This window comes from Chinchilla lanigera, unplaced genomic scaffold (genome assembly GCF_000276665.1).
Source record: "Chinchilla lanigera isolate Chin_1 unplaced genomic scaffold, ChiLan1.0 scaffold00029, whole genome shotgun sequence".
In the NCBI taxonomy this organism is placed as follows: Eukaryota; Metazoa; Chordata; class Mammalia; order Rodentia; family Chinchillidae; genus Chinchilla; species Chinchilla lanigera.
In genome coordinates, this window is record NW_004955430.1 from 6644290 (window position 1) to 6663666 (window position 19377).

At 47.0% G+C, this 19377-nt stretch overlaps 2 protein-coding genes across 4 annotated transcripts in view; one reads left to right on the top strand and one right to left on the bottom strand.

The window, feature by feature from the left end:
- The window catches only part of Arhgef3 (Rho guanine nucleotide exchange factor (GEF) 3), a gene marked incomplete in the record, with an annotated part of 322049 nt that overhangs the window by 128341 nt on the left and 174331 nt on the right, over positions 1-19377 (bottom strand).
- On the top strand, positions 10304-14367 carry LOC106148849. Of its 3 annotated transcripts, XM_013515656.1 has the most exons (3): positions 10551-10701; positions 11061-11199; positions 12333-14367. In XM_013515656.1, the coding sequence occupies exon 3, from the start codon at positions 13361-13363 to the stop codon at positions 14018-14020; it is 660 nt and encodes a 219-aa protein (XP_013371110.1). In that variant the 5' UTR covers positions 10551-10701; positions 11061-11199; positions 12333-13360; the 3' UTR covers positions 14021-14367. The 3 variants fall into 3 exon arrangements, with proteins under 3 accessions (XP_013371111.1, XP_013371110.1, XP_013371109.1); XM_013515657.1 differs by lacking the exons at positions 10551-10701; positions 11061-11199 and adding an exon at positions 10304-10342; XM_013515655.1 differs by having other exon boundaries at positions 10551-11199.

Genomic DNA, 19377 nt, shown 5'->3' on the forward strand with positions numbered 1-19377 from the left:
CTCTTGGGCCTATTATTATTACTCTTTTTTTTTTTTTGTACTGGGAATGGAACTCAGGAGCTTGCATTTGCCAGGCAGGTGCCTGTGCCGCTGAGCCACATCCCCAGCCCTCTTGGGCCTATTATTATTCCCAATATGCAGCCAAAAGACTGAGGCCCAAAGGAGGCCAAGTAACTTGCTTAACGTCATGCAACTAGTGAGTGGTGGGTGCAGAACAAAGCCCGGGCGGCCTGGCTTCCAGGTTTGTCTTGCTTCCATCCACACCACACTGGCTTCTGGTGGGGACAGGCCTTCAGATGCCACCTGAGGGCCCGGGCTGAGTGCGGGGGCAGATACACGTGTCCCCCAAGTCCCCACTTCCGCGGCGCCCATGGACGCTTGTCCTCCCGCCCTCTCCCGTTTTCCTCCCCCAGCTCAGCTCCAGGGAAGGACAGAAGCTATTTCTTGAGTCCTCACCATCCCCTCCCTCCTAGCACTGCAGAGTCTGCATTAAAATCCACTCCTCTCCCGCCTCCCTGGGGACCCTCGCAGCCTTCCTGGACTGTCCCCATCACCTCATGTTAGTCTTTCTTCTAATACTTGCTTTGCCTTTAAAAAAAATTTAGAGAGAAAAAAACACAACAAGAAAAGAAGAAAAGATATCTCCTGCCCCTTGGCATATAGGTAATGCACAATTTTGGCAAAAAAAAAAAAAAAAAAAAAAAATTAGGAGATATAGACAAACAACAAGAAATAAATTATCCAAAGCTTATCCTCAGAGATAAGACTTTTATCAAATCATTTCAGATTTTGTTTTCTTTGTAGTACTACAGATAACCCAAGACCTTGAGCATACTAAGTGCTCTACCACTGAGCCACAACCCCAGCCCGTTATTTTATTTTTAAATCTAATTTAATTTAATTTTACTTTGAGACAGGGGCTTACTAAGTTTCCCAGGCTGGCCTGAAACTTATGATCCTCCTGCCTCAGCCTCCTGAGTAGCTGGGATTATAGGGATGTACCAGTATGCCTAATGGGGGTTTGCCTCTTTTTATCTATAAGCTCACCAATATCAGTTCATTTATCATTTACCTATGAAGTCTGCTTTCCCATAAAAATTTGCATTGATATGGGTCAGAAACCTTCAGTGGTTATAGGCAACATCTAGTCTTATGGATGTGACCAGCAGCCTCACCCCGGAAAGGTGGTCACCCGTAAAGAACTGAGAGGCTCTCTAACATGACTCATTCTCCTCCTGCTCCAGCATTTCCTGATCCTGGCCTCTGTCAACTCCTCCTTGGACAGGGAACCCCCCAGGAAAGCAGGGGTGTGAGTCACATGGTAACAACTCCTTAGTGTGGAAATAAGGGACTGTCCCCAGGACGGGGGCCTCCAAGGGCCCCATGGCCACCTAAGAATTCTACCTCTATTTTCATGATCCTCTGTCTTTTGACTTCTTGAGCGGTTTGATCTGTGAGGAGGAGCCGCTGAGTAAGCGGTCTCTCCTGCTTCGTCCTCTGGTAATTTCTTTGGGTTGAACAGGAGCCCAGAGATGTCAGGTCCACATAAAAGGAGACATCGAGACCCACCTCACTGAGCATCAGCGACCTGACCCCTATCACAGTACCAGGCCCCAGGAGGCACAGTGTGGCGGGCTGCCTGACGCTCCGCATGCTGACACCACCTTTGGGGGGTACACACATGCGTGTGCATGTACACACACACACACACACACACACACACAGACCAAGAACAAAAGTGCTGTTTTTTCAAATGCATCAGCAGAAAGTTATAGAACTGGGCCCGTCTCTACTTCTACAGAGGAAAATCATGGCTTTCTTTGTTTCATGGGATTAAAGGGAAAGCCCTACAGATGTGTCGCAAATTGATCCACACACTGTAAGAAAAAACATCCCCTTGTATTTGTACTTAATGGTCAGTTTGGAGAAGAAAATGTGAAGCATGCAGCTGATAATCTTTCCAGCCTTGGGTTGGGCTGGCTGATTCACCGAGCCCAGGTCTGACAGGCCCACTCTGTTCTCTCAGCCATTTCCCTGACTCACTGGAATTACTACTGTTCAAAGAAGATGCCTGTTGGAGATAAACACACACTTTTCGGATGAAGAAATACAAACAGCAAATGAGTATATGAAAAAATGTTCAACATCACTGGTCATTCGAGAGATGCAAATTAAAACAACACTGAGATTCCATCTCACCCCAGAAAGAATCACTATATCAAGAAATCAGCCAATAACAAATGCTGGGGGCTGTGGGGGAAAAGAAACCCTTCTCCACTGCCGGTGGGAGTGTATACTGGTGCAACCACTGTGGGAATCAGTGTGGAGATTCCTCAAAAAACTAGGATTAGAGGTCCCATTCGACCCAGCTATTCCCCTTCTGGGTATCTTCCCAGAAGAATTAAAAACATTATACCACAGCAATATATGTGCACCCATGTTTATAGCAGCACAATTTGTAATAGCTAAATCTTGGAAACAAACCAAATGCCCATCAACAAAGGAATGGGTACAAAAGATGTAGTCTTTTTGTATAATGGAGTATTACTCAGCCATAAAGAAGGATAAACTGTAGACTTTTATAGGTAAATAGATGCAACTTGAGACCATACTCATAAGTGAAATAAACCAGGTGCAAATGGGTAAACATCATATTGTCTCCCTAGTATGAGAAGTTGAAAGAGTAAATGTGATCCAAAATGTACAATAGATATTGTAAAATGGGAAGAAACTTCAAAAGGAACAAGAAACTGGTTTAGGGGAGTGGGAAAAAAAAGAAGGGAAAAGTAGAAGGAAAAAATATATATAAAAGATAGTTAAGATAGTTACATTGCTAATTTCTCTCAGTTCATGGAAAAGATAGATTTGTACTTATGTTGTTTAGACAATTAAATGCTGATATCTCATACTCTGAGTAACTAACTTAAAGATAACAATACACAATGTGTTGATCCTTGTTACCCTCCTACCATATTGTTTTGGATTTTTTTGTGTGCATTTTTTTGGTCCCTTTTTCTTTAAAATAAACATTTAAAAATATATTTTTTTAAAAAAAGAGGATGCCTGGCTGATCCATGGATGTATAGATCAGGCCTCACATTTAAAAAATAGTGAAAGTCAGAGCTAAGAATAGCCAGAAAGTGCCTGAGTCCAAAATCCATCTTTGAAGTTCAAAGGGTTTTGTATTTAAGAAAACAAGACCTCCTTGAAGAGTGGGTATTTAACACTGAACTGACCCAAAGATGGAAATCTATATGCATAATAAACTGCATTTCTTATTTCCTTCAGTTCAGCATTGTCTCTGAACCCAAGCATGCAGCACCAATGGAAAAGCAACACAGCACTGTCAAACAAAAATCCACAGCAAGTAACGAGTCAAAAGTCTACTGGCAGGGGCTGGGGATATAGCTCAGTGGCACAGCGCCTGCTTGGCAAGTGCGAGGTCCTGAGTTCAATTCCTGGTACCGAAAAAAAACAAGTCTACAGGCAGCCAGGCATGGTGGTGCAAGCCTGTAATCCCAGCACTCTGGGAGGCTGAGGCATGTTCCAGCCCAACCTGGGCAACTTAGGAAGACCCTGTCTCATAGTAAAAAAATGTAAAAGGGGGCTGGGGATTTTCTCAGTGGGAAGCCCTGCAACTGGAAAAAAATCCTACAGGCAAATAGATCTGATGATTATCTAGAAGAAAGCTTACATCTTTTACCCCCAAACATGCAAAGGAAGATCTTGTTACTCAATGCTTCTTGCTGAATTATAATTATGGACTATGTTGTTATAGACTAAGAACAAAAATTAACAAATGCTTTAAACTGTGCACAGCCTCTGCTGCGCGTGACCCTTTATTTCCCTCTCTGTTTTGTTGAGTACTTGTGACGCGCATACCGTGCGCCTGCCTGGTCCTGCAAGCTCTTGCATACAAGGGAAACCGCAGGCTCCTGTAGAAGCCTCTGGAAGGGGCACGCGTTGAGGGTCAGAGACAGTCTCTCGATAGAAGGCGGTCAGCAAGAGTAGGGACAAGGGAGGGAGAAGAAAGGAGTTTCCAAGGAAAAGGGCCAGCAGGTGGGAAGGACTCCATCCGGGAAGCTCCCCTTGGGTCGCTGGTACAGAGAGGGAGGAGGGAAGTGGAGAAAGACCACAGCGCGGAGGGCCTGGGTCCTGAAGCCTTGTTAGGGAAAAGTCTTTATCCTCAGGCTTTCCCTGGAGCGAACAGGAAGATGCGATAAAAGATAGGCAGGCTGGTCTGCAGCTGGCCAGAGAGAGAGGGGCCTCCACGGAGGAGGAACACTGGGGCCGGAGAAAACTTGAGTCAGGCAGAGGAGACTGGGAGATGGATTCTGTGTGAGAAACAAGGGAAGGCACACAGGCTGTGATAAGAGTAAGTCCTGGCTTTGGCAACTGAGGACGACTCGGGGGATAGAAATCCCTGCAGGGCAGCGGGGGCGGCGGGCAGGGAAAGGCAGGAGCTGTGTTTGAGATGCGGGCAGTGTGAAGTGTGGGGGACACATTAAGCCGATGTGCAGCAGGCTCCAGTGGGAGGGACACCCCCATGGAAAGGACAGGCTCAGCTAGGGCATCCGCACAAGGACCAGAGGCAGAGTGGCCAGGAAGGCAAGTGAGGAACAGGAGGCGTGTGGGGTCCAGGGGCTGACTCCGGAACGGCTGTCCATAGCCTGTGGCAGAAGTCAGCGGACGAAAAGCTAAACACACCTGGTGGGCAAGGCACGCAAGTCACTTCTCCAGATGTGTTCTTCAACAGAGCACGGGGCCGGGGATGTAGCTCAGTGGCGCAGCGCCTGCCTGACAAGCATGAGGTCATGAGTTCGATTCCTGGTACCAAGAAAGAACAGCACAGCACCGAGGCCAGAGCAGGGCCGGGGAAGATCCAGACCTGGGGGTGGGGTGGGAAGGCGGATGGGAGGAGGAGCCCATGGTCACAGAGGCTTTTATTTAGATGGGAAAGACATAAGTTTGTCCAACAATATCATTGCTCCCATTTTTATCCAGAGGAAATGACTTTCCCCCGGCCACATATCTAAAAAGTGGAGGAACAGGAATGCAAATACGTTTGCTAACTCTTTCCATCTTGGTAGCAATAAACAGACCTTCACTAGTGCGTACATTAGGGTCCAGGCTGCCTGTCCCCTAGCATGGCGACAGCACCCACCTATACGCCTAAAAGGAGGACGCTGGAAGGCCGAGCCTCAGTGCTCCCAAATCTACGGCATACACAGCCCGGGTGACCACGACACTGCTACCATCAGAACAAAGGTGCTGACCATCTACCCCTGTCCCTAAAATAAAAGGTCTAAATTCTAAAACTACATCTCGAAAAGACAAGTGTCCTGTTACAATTCCACTGTTTAGTTTTCAAAGGGCTTCTTTTCTTGTCCTGGTTGTATAATTGCACTGTTTTATTCCCAAAGGAGCAGCTGGGCTGCAGACCACCAGGGGGCCGTGATGCTCGGGGGAAGATCCGGGCTGGGGCCTGACCCCTGTCCCTGAGATGCTGAGAGGGGCTGGGCAGTCAGAGTCCATCATCTGCCGATGAGGAGGGGTGGCACCATCGGAAGGCACCACGCCACATAAAGTGCGCCGTAGCTCAGGGACAGAGAGGAAGCGGAGGGTAACAAGGGAGGGAGCGGATAAAGAGAAAGGAAATGACCTGTGTTTCATATCTGTCTGGACGGATAATAACTCAGCATTTTTAGAAATCCTTGTCTTTAGCCCTTTAACCCCGTGGCTTCCAGAGCCGACATGAGACCAAAGGAGTCTTAAGTCTTCACACAGAGGAACTGCAATTTCACTCGTCTATTTATCGCTGATAAACTGACCCTGCCTTTATCAATGTTTTGTTACACTAGTAATTCGCAAACACACATTCTCTGTACAGATATGCCTCAAGTTCCCACAAGCTCCGCTTTCACAGCTCCCCAATACTGCACCAAGTCCCAACCCCAAAACTCTCCCTCCACACTTGGGGAGCCCCTACCCGATGCTGCAGAAGCACAAGCAGTTCTTTCCAGACCTTTCTACAGCGCCTATTGACTTGTACCACTTGTGTAATTGTTTTATAATTGTTGCAAAAGGAGCCAAATTCTATTCCATCTTGAGTTTTTCTTTTTTCTTTATAGCATTCATCAAGCCAGTGCTGATGCTTCTGCTGCAATAAAATGAAAATTAAACAAAAACTTCAACAGGCTTTCCAGAGCTAGGCAGAGGCCTTGTTCTGACTTCCAAGACCAGGCGACGTGCTCTGCATAATGTAAGTGAGGTCTAAGCGATGCTGTTTCGTTGGAAATTTATATTAGAGCCTTCCCAAATCTCTGATTCACACTTGCCCATTAACGCTGACTACAGAGACCGAAGCCTGTTACAGAAGCTGCAGTCTGCAGCCACAGGCCATATTTCTTAGCTGCCGGGTCACTCACTGATATCATGGTCAAGATAAAGGCAATAATTTAAAACTTTTTTTTTCTAGAAGAAAAAAGTGCCACATATTTGAAAACATAAAAAAGTAAAAAGATTAGAACTATTCTCGGCAGAAGACATTTCAGTGGTTATTCCTCACCGTAAACAAAGAGAAACTTGAGTTTAAAACAAGCTATATCTACAGTAAACAGTGGATCACTTTCCTACTTATCTACTCTCCCACACACACCTTTTTTTTTGTCTTTTTGAGACAGGGTCTCTCTGTGCAGTTCAGGCTGACCACGAGCTCACTTTGTAGCCCAGGCTGGTCTCGAACTTGCAATGATCCTCCTGCCTCAGCCTCCCGAGTGCTGGGATTACAGGCATGCACCACCACATGTGGCCCCTTCCCCTTCTTGATCGGACCCTTTATTTATACTTTCTGTAAATATTCACCCCTCTCAGCCTACTGCACTGTTTGAATTGATCTACATGGCATTCCTCTGGGGCTGTTACTGGCCTAAGGACGCACATGGGACCAAACACCCAATCCCACTAAAGAGAAGGACTTGTTTTCTAGTAAATGGAAACGCACGGCCCGGGCGGCTACTGGCAGCCATCTTGCAACCACACAGGTTGCAATAACTGAGTCAGCCAGTCATGAGTCAAAGAACTACTGAGGTAGATCTTTGTTGCCCTCCCCTGCCCCAGGCTGGGAATGGAGTCAAGGGCCCTGTGGGCGCTAAGCAGCTCTAACACTCAGCACCTCCAGCCCCAACTTCTGTACTTCTTATTCCAAGAGATACAGATCGCGCTTACTGTTGAAAGCTTTATGAGTCATACTTTCTGCTGCTTTCTCCAAAATGATAAACACCAAAAAAGGGGACTGATCTGGTGCCATTTTCTGACCTATGAATTATATTTTGAAAAGTTTCTTTCTTCCTTCACTGTCACAGGTGCATTATCCACTCGCTGTATGTACCTAGATTTTATAGCTGAGTACATCTTCCTAGGCTGAGTATATACTCCTAGGCTTTGAAGGAGCAACTTCATGGGTTTTTTAAAGTATAAAGTGATAATTTTATTAAACATACAAATTCAAGAATATTCAAGTTTTTTAAAAAGGATTACCACAGGGGCTGGGGATTTAGCTCAGCGGCACAGCGCCTGCCTGGCAAGGTTGTGAGTTCGATTCCTGGTACCAGAAAAAAATAAAAATAAAAAGGATTACCACATAAGACATCAGCTCAACGGCAATAGTGTGCAGATGCCACACGCACGTGTACAGCGTTATACCCTACACTTACCAAAGGTTAGGTAGACAGACTGACATACCAAAGCTCAAACTAGCAATGTGAATGTTTGTCCCTAAGTTATTTCTATAAGCTACAACTGCTAAATAGGAAACTTCTCCCGGATGTATTTTCCACAGGGAGTCTCGTAGCGTACCGTCACCGATCATTTTGGAATATGAGTAACATACACGTCCACCCTAGGTCCCTTTCTGCTGTGCATTCTTCACCGATGTCCTCCCAACACACCTACGACGTCAGGAATCATTCTTCTCGGGAAGATCAACTTAGTCAAAACAGGATAGAAATTTGGATGGCTCTTAGGCAGAGGAAAGTCTCCATAAAATTTTCAATTCTATGTTCACTTTTCCTTTCAGTAGCTATCTAATCAAAATTAAGATGCTGGAAATGTGAATAATAAAAATAGAAAGACAGAAGTATTTTGGACTATTAATATTTACCTTGGTCCTGAAAGCTTCCCCTTATCAGACAGTGTGATTGTTACTGTTTTAAATTCCCAACTGTAAACATCTGTAACATTTAGTACAGCACACTGAAAATTTTTGGTAGGTGCCATATAATTTCCAAGGAAAACTTGTTAAGTAGGGGCAGAGAGAGAAGAAACATTTTTTTAAAAATGACAATCCACAGGGCATGGTGGCGTACATCTATAATCCCAGCACTTTGGGAGGCTGAGGCAGGAGGATCGTTGTGAGTTTGAGACCAGCCTGGACTACAAAGTGAGCTCAAGCCCAGCCTGAACTGCATAGGGAGACTTTGTCTCAAAAAGACTCCCCCCTCAAAAAAAAAAGACAATCCATGCAAAACAAAATTTTTAGGAAATACTTGTGAAAAATGGATAAATTAAATGTAATTTTAATTTTTGCCCTATGATCAACATTTCTTCGTTTAGTGTTCATAGAAGGTATATTGCATATTTCCAGAAGAAGGTATTATTTCTTTACCTAAAAAAAAATTTTTTTTTTTTTGTCTTTTTTGAGACAGGGTCCCGCTATGCAGTTCAGGCTGACCTTGAGCTCCCTTTGTAGCCCAGGCTGGCCTCAAACTCGCAATGATCCTCCTGCTTCAGCCTACTGAGTGCTGGGATCACAGGCGTGTGCCACCACCCCCGGCACAAAGAACTCTTTCACTCTACCTCACAATACGTATCAGTGACATTTAAGTGAAGAATTGTCATGACAAGTTCATGTCTTTAAAACATGGATGCAACACAGCTTCTTCTGCTGTTATTCTTAAAGCTGGATTTGGATCTAAAAGCTGATTAAGCAGGCAGATCAACTGCAAGCTTCAGCAGGTACCTCATCCCAGCCTTCTAGATTGGCCTTATACTCATCAAAATGACTCCCAAAGCCAATACTGTCCTCTTTTTATAATGTATTTCCTGAAGGCTGTGCTTGAAAGGTTGGTATGATGTCAGAAGCCTTCTGGTCAGTCCTCTCTGAAAAAGCCGAATCCCCAAAAGGAGCCCCCGGTACCCCACTTGCCAGTGTGGAGGTGTTAGAATCTAGACCCTGAGTCTCTGACTTCCTCAAAGTTTCCTCAGGTCTTGTGCTGGGACTTCTCTGCTACAGAACATTGATTTCCCGTAAGCTTTAGCAGCCTGGATGGTTTCTCTGCGTCCCCAAATTATCATAATTTGAGCCAAAGCCATTAAATTATATTTACTTTCCAAATTGGTATCATCCACTACGCAAAGAAAGGAACGGGCACCTGCGGAGCACATGCCCTTGGCTGTGGTCTGGTTGGGCCATTCCGTCAAGACCTGAATCCTGGTGTGCCTGCCGGAGGGGCATCCTACAGATCCCTTGAAGGGCAAATACAGCCTAGCAGTATCTGCTGCACAGTAGTCGCAGGGCAGGCTAGCTGGGCAAGAAGTGGCAGTTTTCTTTATCTCGTGTTATTCCTCACTTTGGTAGAAATAGCCTTCTTTTTCATTGCTTTCTTGTTATTAGATCTACAGACCTTGACCGCTTTGCGAGTTTCACTCTGAGGTTTCATACGAAGTGGAGCTATGTGTATGGAAACTTCTTTCGCCAAAAACAGAGCCCTGGACATAGAGACCTACAGATCTCTCTTTTTCAGGTGTCTATTATGTAAAAAATTACTGGGTTTAACATCACAGTGAACAATACCAAACTGAGGAATGCATTTCAAAGCTTTGGACAGATTAAACATATACTTCATACTTCCTGAAAGGAAAGAGAATTTGAAATGTTAAAAAAACAAAAAACTCATGCTCTAGATATGGCATAGAGATAACTGTGATAATTTTTCCTAAAGCAGTACTTAACTCCCACGACACTGTTTTGCCCCAGTTTGTAGAGGTTTCAGTTTATAGGTGGCTGGCTCCAGGGCACGGTGGCATGGCAGAGGAGAAACAGTTCATGGCATGGGGGCAGGAAGCAGAGCAACTTAATGGTTTTAAGCTAATTAAATATACAGTATATGATCAACTGGCTGCCACCATGGAGATTTCAAGGGACACTGTAATGGCTGATACACTGTGCAAACTCAAGGAAGTTTAAGCAACTCAGCAGGGGGCCAAGGTCCTCACTTTGTAAACATCCTCATCCTGTGCAAGAGGAGGGCAGGGAGATGTTGTGAGTGCTACACTCCCCCAGGTAGGGGTAACCTGCTTTGGAATAAGGGAGGAAAAGAGGCTTGCTCTCTCCCTTTCTGCTCTTGTTGCTTTTGCTGTCTTCCACTGCCATGAACTGTTGCCCCTCAGCCCTGCCACCCTGCCTTGGAGCCAGCTGATGACGGACTGAAACCGCCACAAACTGTGAGCTAAATAAACCTCTCCTTCCTTAACTTTGGGTGTCAGGTATTTTGTCTCAGTAACTGGAGAAAAGTAACCAAGACAGACACAAACCTGGCTTTGAACGTACTGAGCCTGAGCCCCTGCCTGTGACTGTCAAGGTGCTAGGATTAGACACTTGACAACTGGAGACCCTGTCTGCACTTGCGGATTTGTCTTCTGGTAAGAGGCGGCAGTCCGTCAACCAGACAGCGGATGGTTCGGACAGTGACAGGACTGCCTGGGGGACGGGGGCACTGGTGGGAGGGCAGCAGACTGGGTTACCAGGCTGGGCACCTATTTGGAGGGGACACTGAAAGCTGAGATCAGGAAATGATGGGAGACAGAGGTGGGTGAAGATAAGATCAAGGGTGGGGTGTGGGGAGAGGGAGACAGGAGTGGTCCGTCCTGACAGGAAGGAATATTTTATCACCGACATTGTAGATGTACCGGCTGAGCGTGGTAATAGAAAGCAGACAGATTGTCAGTTGACTGTGTTTTTTGATTCTTTAGCTAATGCAAACCCTTCCCACTTGACCCAGGGCAGATGGCTCCACCACCTTGTCCTCATCCACCTGGGTGCACGTCTGATTAGGGAAACCCATTATATTGAGAGTCATCGATATATTAAAAAACTAACATCATGTGGTTTCTTTGTTTATGGCTTCAATAACAGATCTGGTGAGTGGTCTAATTACTACTGTCGCTTTGCATAATCCTGGGCTTATGTGATATTTTGAAATGTAGGCAGCTGGTGGGATGTGAAAAGAAAATATCCGTGCGTTCTTGTCACGACAGAGTCAGAGGTAACGGCTGACACCGCTGTGGCTTGTTGTCCTCATTTATAGACAGGAAATGCACATTGCAGTTATAGGGTACTGAAAATACAGATGCAATTGTTTTCCCAGTCCAAGTTTACAGACCCCCCGGGAGCTCCCGGAAGTCACTGGAGGGTCCGAGCGAGGGTGCGGTACAATCCGACCTATGAGCTAAGCAGGCTAGGCCAAAGGATGGCAGGGGGTAACGAGGCACACAAAGGTCCCAAGGTCCCCTTCCTGTAGAGAAGCTGCCGATGGCCGGGTGGGAGGAAGGGTGACAGTGTGCTTCCTCTTGAATCATGGCTACTAGAGAACAGAGAAAAGCCATTTCAGGGAGAGGAGGCGGCGATCCCTGGCTGTAAGCCCCCTATACGAACAGAGGGGCTTCGAGAAAAGAAGCCATGTGACCCGGTTTTCTGCAGCGTGTTGTGAGGATGCCGACCTCCCAGGCCGCCTTCCCCTTTGGAGCCCTCTGCCTTGGACCCTGGCATCAATTTCCAGGGGGAGGGGAACAGGGAAGTCTGGGGGCCACCTCGCCTTGCAGAAGGCAAGGAATGGAAGAAGTCCAGACCGTTGGAAAGCCAGGGCCACAGCCCAGGTCTGTCACTGAGGTTTGAGACAAAACTAACACAGGCTCTTCGAGTAGGCACTCAGGCATCTCCAGCCTGCAAGGGGCCCACGGTGAATTGAGCCCAGAGGAGGGGCGGGGCAGGGGCTGGAGCAGGGATTCGGACAGGCAGGGGACCGGGTTTCTTCTCTTCACACCGGCCGAGGGGGCTGTGGAGTTTGTAACCGGGACGGGGTTGGTGAGGCCTCTACCTGCAGGCAGGAGCGCGCGGGGGGAGTCCCAGCTCAGCCCGAGGCTCCTGCAAATCCCTCCCTCGCCCCCACGGCTGGAGAACGTGCCTCACACTCCTCCTCTCTCTCTTCTAAAGGTCACTGAAAACTTCTAACCTGCACCTTTTTTTTTTTTTTTTCACCGCTTCTCCTCTGAAGGTCTCCAGTCCACAAACCGCCAAGCAGATCTACTTCCATTAACCTACACCTGCTACTTCCCAGCTGGCCGCCAAAACCCACACAGCGCAACAGACTGCACCAAGACAGGCAAAGGGGGAGTCTTGTCCACAGCTTGCAGTGGGGGGGGGGATCCCTGACCCCCTCACCTACCCCCCCCCCCCCCCGTTTGGGATTTAAATGGAACAGTCCGGAGGCACAGCCGGCAAGGCGGGAGCAAGGAGGGAGAGCTGGGAGGCTGACCTGTGAGTGTGAGGTGCAAAGAACCCCGGAAAGTGCCAGAAAACTCCCCGAGAAAGCCGCCTTTCCGCCCACTCCTCCAACCTCCAGCCTGCCGCACAGCTGCTCCCGGCCAACAACGCTTCGAGGAGGGTGGCAAGATTCTTCCCCAAATGCCTGCTCTTAGCCGATGGCCGAACAAAACGCTTTCGTGGGTTTATCTTGCTGGTGACGGGGCACACAGAAAGCGGGCTGCCTGCGGCCTGAAGGTCAGCGGGGCTGTTCGTGCTTTAATTCTATGAGGCCAAGGACGATCGCCTCCCGCCTCATCCCCAGGGCAGCCTCCGTGCCAGCGTGCATTTGCTCAAAAGCACACAGGATGAGGCCGCTGCGGGCGGCTGACCCAGGCTGGCCAGCAGATGATACCCTTGCCCTTCTCTTGGCCTCCCTGTTAGACCAACACTCTCCCCGGAAAATGTATGTGGCTCTAGCTGAGTGTGTCTGTCACGACGGCCGACTCGGGACTCACAAGTCAAGCGCACCCTGTGAGCCCAGACCTCCTCTACCTTGCTCCCCTTCCTAGGCTGCTTCCGAGGCGTCCCTGCTTTCACGCCTGCCCGCTAGGAAGGATTTGTTTTGTTTTTCGATGAATCAACCTGCTGTGTTTTAAAAGGCATCCAACTGAAGAATAGCCCTGTGTTTGCCGTCACAGGAAACAGCGACGCAGGCAGTGGCGCTCTCGCTGCGCGTCTCCAAGCAGCGGAGAGGAGAAATGGACATGCAACGGTCCCATGAGCAAGCTCCGAGTCGCTCCGCATTACGTGCCCTCTAATCATCCGCCTGCACACGCGTGCTGCCAGAAACATCTCAGACCCAGCGACTTGAGCTCTGGAAAGGCCGTCGTCCACCCACGTCGTTTCACACATGGAGAAACGGAGGCCCAGAGAAGCGAAGTGACAGGTGCAAGCTTTGAGGGCTGCGCAGTGACGGAACTCAAACTGAAACCTAAATCTCCTGCACCGCGCCTAGAAGAGAAGTATTACCGAGTGCCCGCCCCCGACCAAGCGGTACAGACACGCAGCGAGACACAGGCCTCTCACACCCGGCTGTGGCGTGGCGGGCTGAGTTCTGAAGCGCCACCGTCTCTCAGGAGGAAAGCAAGCAGGCCGCCACCCACATCGCCCCTTAACTCCTTTGCACCACTCAGCAGCCAGAGGAATGTTCTCGAAGCACAAGCCACACAGAGCCGTCTAACAGCATCGCCTGGCACCTTCTTCCTGTTCTTAAAGACCCAACTCTTGAGCATGACCTTGGAGGCTCGGCTTGGCCTGGTTCCTGTCAGTCACCGCAGTCTCACTGTCCCCGCCTACCTGCCGCATTTGCCATCAGAGCAGCCCCTGCGCCCGTGCACACGCTGTTCCCATCGTCACAACCGTTTTTCTGTGCCTTAGACCTCGCTAACATACACCCTTCCTTCTTTCAGCTTTCCCTTCCCCAGAGAAGGCTTCCTTGTCCTTTCAGAGTAAAGCCAGGTCCAGCTTAAACACCCCGACAGCAACATGTTCTCTTGCCCTCAACGCTTTTAATTTGATTTGTTGTTACTATGATCACTAATGAATCAACAGTGCCTCCACCACTGGACTGCAGGTTGCCAGAATTTTTCAGGGCTTGCTCACCAGAGTGTTCTGTCACCACCAGCATGATGTGGGTGTAGGAGATGCTCCATCAATAAGAATATGAGTGAATAAACACATGAGAAATAGAATAAAAGAATGTGCATAATCCCAGCACTCAAGAGGCTGAGGCAGGAGGCTCGCCATGAGTTCAAGGCCAGCCTGAACTGCATAGTGAAACCTTGTCTCAAAAAGACCAAAAAAAAAAAAAAAAAAGTATGGAAGGCCCAGGAGGACTTTACAGTCCAGAAACATCTTCCAAAGTCACCTGTAAGTCTGAAATCTATTCACTGATCAGTGTCCCTTAATACGGACATCCTAGGGGCTGGGGATTTAGCTCAGTGGCACAGCACCCGCCTGGCAAGCACAAGGTTGCGAGTTCGATTCCTGGTACCGGAAAAAAAAATACGGGCGCCCTAAGACAGAGCTTCGATATTCCCCTCCTCACATGATGCACAGGGTCATGACTCCCAGTCTTTTCCTTCCCACAGAAGCACACTTGCTTCTTTGAGACCACATCACACAGCACAGAGTAACATTTCAAAGTCTTCTCAATGAAATGTCACCCTTCTGCCAACAACATGAGACCTTCAGTCAAACACGAGCTCCCAAACTAAACAAAGCCTCCAGGGCTGCAGGGCAATTTTCTGCCTTCCTGCGGTTTCCCAGGAGTCCATCCATCAAGGCTTCATTGCACAACCCACAGCGATAACCCTCCCTTCAGACCATCCCTGTTCTCAGACATTCTTCGCGAGGCAGCAGAAGCTGGCTCGGCTCTCATCCCAGGCACTCCTGTACTTCCCCGCGGGGACGGCCTATTTCCACAGTCTGACGGTGATTTCAGTTAAGTTTTAGCCTCAACTTCTGGTGGTATTATGGAGAAAGATCATCACTGGGGAGCACAGCAAAACTTAAAACAGCAGTCTGGCAAAGCACGTGACTTCACAGGACACGAATTGGCTAGAAAGGGCAGCCGCTCTGCTATGGCAGAGAGAGCACAGGGAAACAGGGAGTTATCAACAGCTATGAAAACACACCTCGGAGACACAGATACAGCCCAGCCTCTGCTAGTGTGCAAAGGCAAAACAATGAGAAATAGCAAATGTAGAGAAGACAATCTAACAATTGTTCCAATCCAAGGTTTCTTCTGCTAAACAAACATTCAACTGATTGCACCCAAACCAGGGTAAGACGCGATTATCTCTTTGTTCTGTCTTCTGTGGAGTTAACTCATGTGGCTTTAATGACATACACATAGGTGGTTGGTAAGGTGTGTTGGACTTAGATATTGATGTGGAATGAAGCTTATGTAACCCCAAAATGCATGAGTTGAAACCCTAACCTTCCATGTGATGGTATTAGAAGGTGGGGCCTCTGAGAGGTACTTAGGTCCTGAGGATGGAGCCCCCATCCACGGGATTAGTGCCCTTATAAAAGGGACCTCAGAGCTCTCTCCCTCTCTTTCCAATAGAAGAGGGTACCAAGAAGTCCACAGTCTGCCCTCACCAGGGCCAAACCATGCTGGCACCCTGATCTCTGGTTTCCTACCACCAAAACTGTGAGAAATAAACTTCTATTGCTTTACAAGACACCTAGTCTATGGAATTTTGCTGCAACTGCCTGCACCAAAGCAGACATTATGTTCAAGGTACAGCTGTCTGTTAGCTGTGGGTGAACCATCTGCCTTTTGGGTTATCTGCAGATTTAAACAACACATCTTTCCTTTAAGTTATTAGCATGATTGAACTAAGGAGATCATCAGGTCCTTTTTGTGGGTCTTAGTTTCCCACTGTCTCAAGCTTATAGTCAATAAAAGGCATCTTAAATGAAAATACTGTGTAGCTTTTGCAAGCAAGAAAAGCTAAACACACAGGGAAAAAGGGAAGCAAAAGACAGGTACTTTTCAGAGGAGGGTCTTCCAGCATCGTTGGAGGCAAAATGGGATGAATTCTACCCAGGACAAGCAGGGAGAACCTGGTGTATTTCTAGTTCCTACAGTGCTGAGAAAAAATGATATACTGGTGATCCACTACTGGTGGCACCTAGAATATATTCCTTTCCTGGAGCCTGCATAAACAGGCGGTGGGTGTTGACTGACAGCTTCCTACCACGTTTTCCTTGTATAACCACATGGCGGGTACCATGAGCGGTGCTGTGTGCACCATAAACGTGAGTTAAATGGAAAGAAACTGGGGCTGTGAGAGCAGAGTGTTCTTCATCGTACCAGAAAATTTCCATTCCTCCCATCGACCGGAAAGATTCCTGTAGCACCATCTGAGCCAGATGTTCAAGCACTGGTGCTAACAAGTCTGCATGTATGTGAGATCACGGGTACGGCTCGTGCTTCCCGTGTCCTTTCATCCCCCGGCAGATCTATTTTATTAGCTCATAAAAGCCTTTAACTGTTTTCCTTTATCTTGCTTTGGAGTTATACCACAAGGTATCCACTCATCTTATGAGTTTTCCTTAAAAGTAAAAGAATAGGGCCAGGGATATAGCTCAGCAGCACAGTGCCTGCCTGGCAAGCAGGAGGTTGTGAGTTCAATTCCCAGTACCAAAAAAAAAAAAAAAAAAAAAAAAGAAGTAGAAGAATATAAGTATTGTACAGAGGAAGATGATAGTCTTAGAATTGTCGACAAGGTAAATGCAGTTCCTCTACACAGAAATGTTCTGAAGACAGCATGCGCTACGAACAATCAACTGGCCACTCGTTCATTTATTCAGTAGATTTTTAGGGACATAGTCTTTGCCAGGCAAAGTCTCAGATGTTGAGAATATGTTAACAACAAGTAAAATAAAATAAAAAAGAAATTATTTTCTGTGAAGAAAAATACTAATTATTTAAAAAATATATAACATGGCAGGTGAAGCTAAAAGTTATGAAGGAAAAATAAAGTCAGGATAAGAAAAAAAGAAAAGGAGTGAGTAAGGGGATCAATGGAAATGCTATTTTACATAAAGTAATAGGAAAAAAAAAAAACTAAGAACATTTGAACAGATAGGTACCTGAAGGAAAATGAGGCATAAATCACAATGGCATCTAAAAAAGCTTTCCAGGCCAGGGATATAGCTCAACAGCATAGCACCTGCCTGGCAAGTGTGAGGTCCTGAGTTCGATTCCCAGTACCAAAACAAAAACCTGACTTAAAAAAGCTTTCCACATAGGGAGAGATGGCAAGTGCAAAGGCCCTGGGGTATGAGTGTAGAAGAACAGGGTGAGGGGCGATATGGAGGGCACATATTGGGGGGAGTGGTAAGTGATGAGGTCCAGAAGCAGCAATAAATCTCATCATACTGGTCTTGAGGTCACGAGGAGGGTGTGTTAATGCTACCAAGAGAGAAGGGAGCCACAGGATAGGCAGTATGTGCCTGGACTTTAGAGGAGCCGCTTAGGTGCTATGGTGAGTGGACAACAGAGGGTCAAAGGCAGAAGCAGGAAAACTAGGTAGAGGCCCTGGAATCAGCCAGTCACTATGGAGATGTGGCAAGGGGCGATAGGAGCCCACCAGGGAAGACGGTAACAGCGTGCACCAACTCATTATCCCTTGATCTCAGCTGCTTAGATCCGAACGGAGCTTTGAAGAGTGAAATCAACACTCGGTGCATTTTATTTTTTAATTTTTATTTTTTTTTGTCTTTTTGAGACAGTTCAGGCTGGCCTTGAACTCACTTTGTAGCCCAGGCTGGTCTTGAACTCGCAACAATCCTCCTGCCTCAGCCTCCTGAGTGCTGGGATTACACGCATGCACCGCCATACCTGGCTGGGGCATTTTATTAAATATCCCTATTAATTATTATTTATGGGTGTAGCTCGTTTAAATACAACCTTATTTCCCTTAAAGAGGGATAGTCCCCCCAGTCCTTTCCAAGTGAACAAAGGAAAGGTCCCTACCCAGTCTAAAAATTCTAGAATCCCTGATCTGAAACCCCTGGCTCCAGAGCCGGACACCGAGCTACACGGCAAGCACAGGGGCAGGGCCCGCCCCAGCAGTCTAATTTCTCCGGCATAAAATAAAGTGATACTAATTATTTAAAAAATATATAACGTGGCAGGTGAAGCTAAAAGTTATGAAGGAAAAATAAAGTCAGGATAAGAAAAAAAGAAAATGCTAGGAGTGAGTAAGGGGCATAAATAGCACTTTGGCATAAAATAAAGTGAAGCATTTCCTCAGTCGAACTTTTGATTGACCTGCCAGAAGCAAATAAGTAAACCTCAAGGATAGTCTAAGGGAGTGCAATAGTAGCAGAATCCATAGTAAAATTTCTTTTATTTTTTTTCTCATAAACCAACCAACAATCCAGAATTACTCCTTTACATCAACCCTGGGCACGGCTAAAATATGCCTTCCCTACCCTCAGCTGAACTGTTACAAAATCAAGATGCCTTAGTCCCCGCTCGCCTGCAGATGAATGGATCTGTAAAGTTCAGCTTCCTTCTGTGCCTGACGCTTGGCAGGGTGCAATAAACAGCTGGCTGAAGCAGTGCACGTGCATAGCGAACACAGAAGAAAGAAAACAGAACTCATCAGCCCCATCCTGAGAAGCATTTTCTTGAGAGGAATTTATACAGAACTGGCCAGTAAAACCGTCACTTTCATCTACCGAATAAACAGCAAAGAAAACACTTCAGATCCACTGATTTAAGCATGCAGTAGACGAATCCAATTTTAGAAACTGATATGTATGTATATCCTCAATAAATAGGTGAAACAACAGGATAGAGAGAAAAAGTCAGTCTGCTTGGAAAAGGACCACAAAAAAGCTGAACATTCAACCCAAACGTGAAATTTGGACCACTGAAGAAACCCCCATGATTCACTTTCCCATGCTTCGTCTTCAACACTAGTCTTAAATACCACTTACCGAGAAACTGCCTGCTCCTGCTGGGTCAGCTGTCCCCATAGAGTGATCTGCGTAACTGCTACAGCACGGTGGAAGATGCCACACAGACCATGGGGATGCTCCGAGGCCATGGGTGGCGAACCTATGGCACGCATGCCGCGACTGGCTGTGTGTTATCATCGAAAGCTCTAAAAGGTTCGCCACCACTATTTAGCCACATGTTTATATATTCTGTACACATGTTTATACAGTATATGTAAATTAATTGTGAGTTTAAAGAATAAGCTTATTCT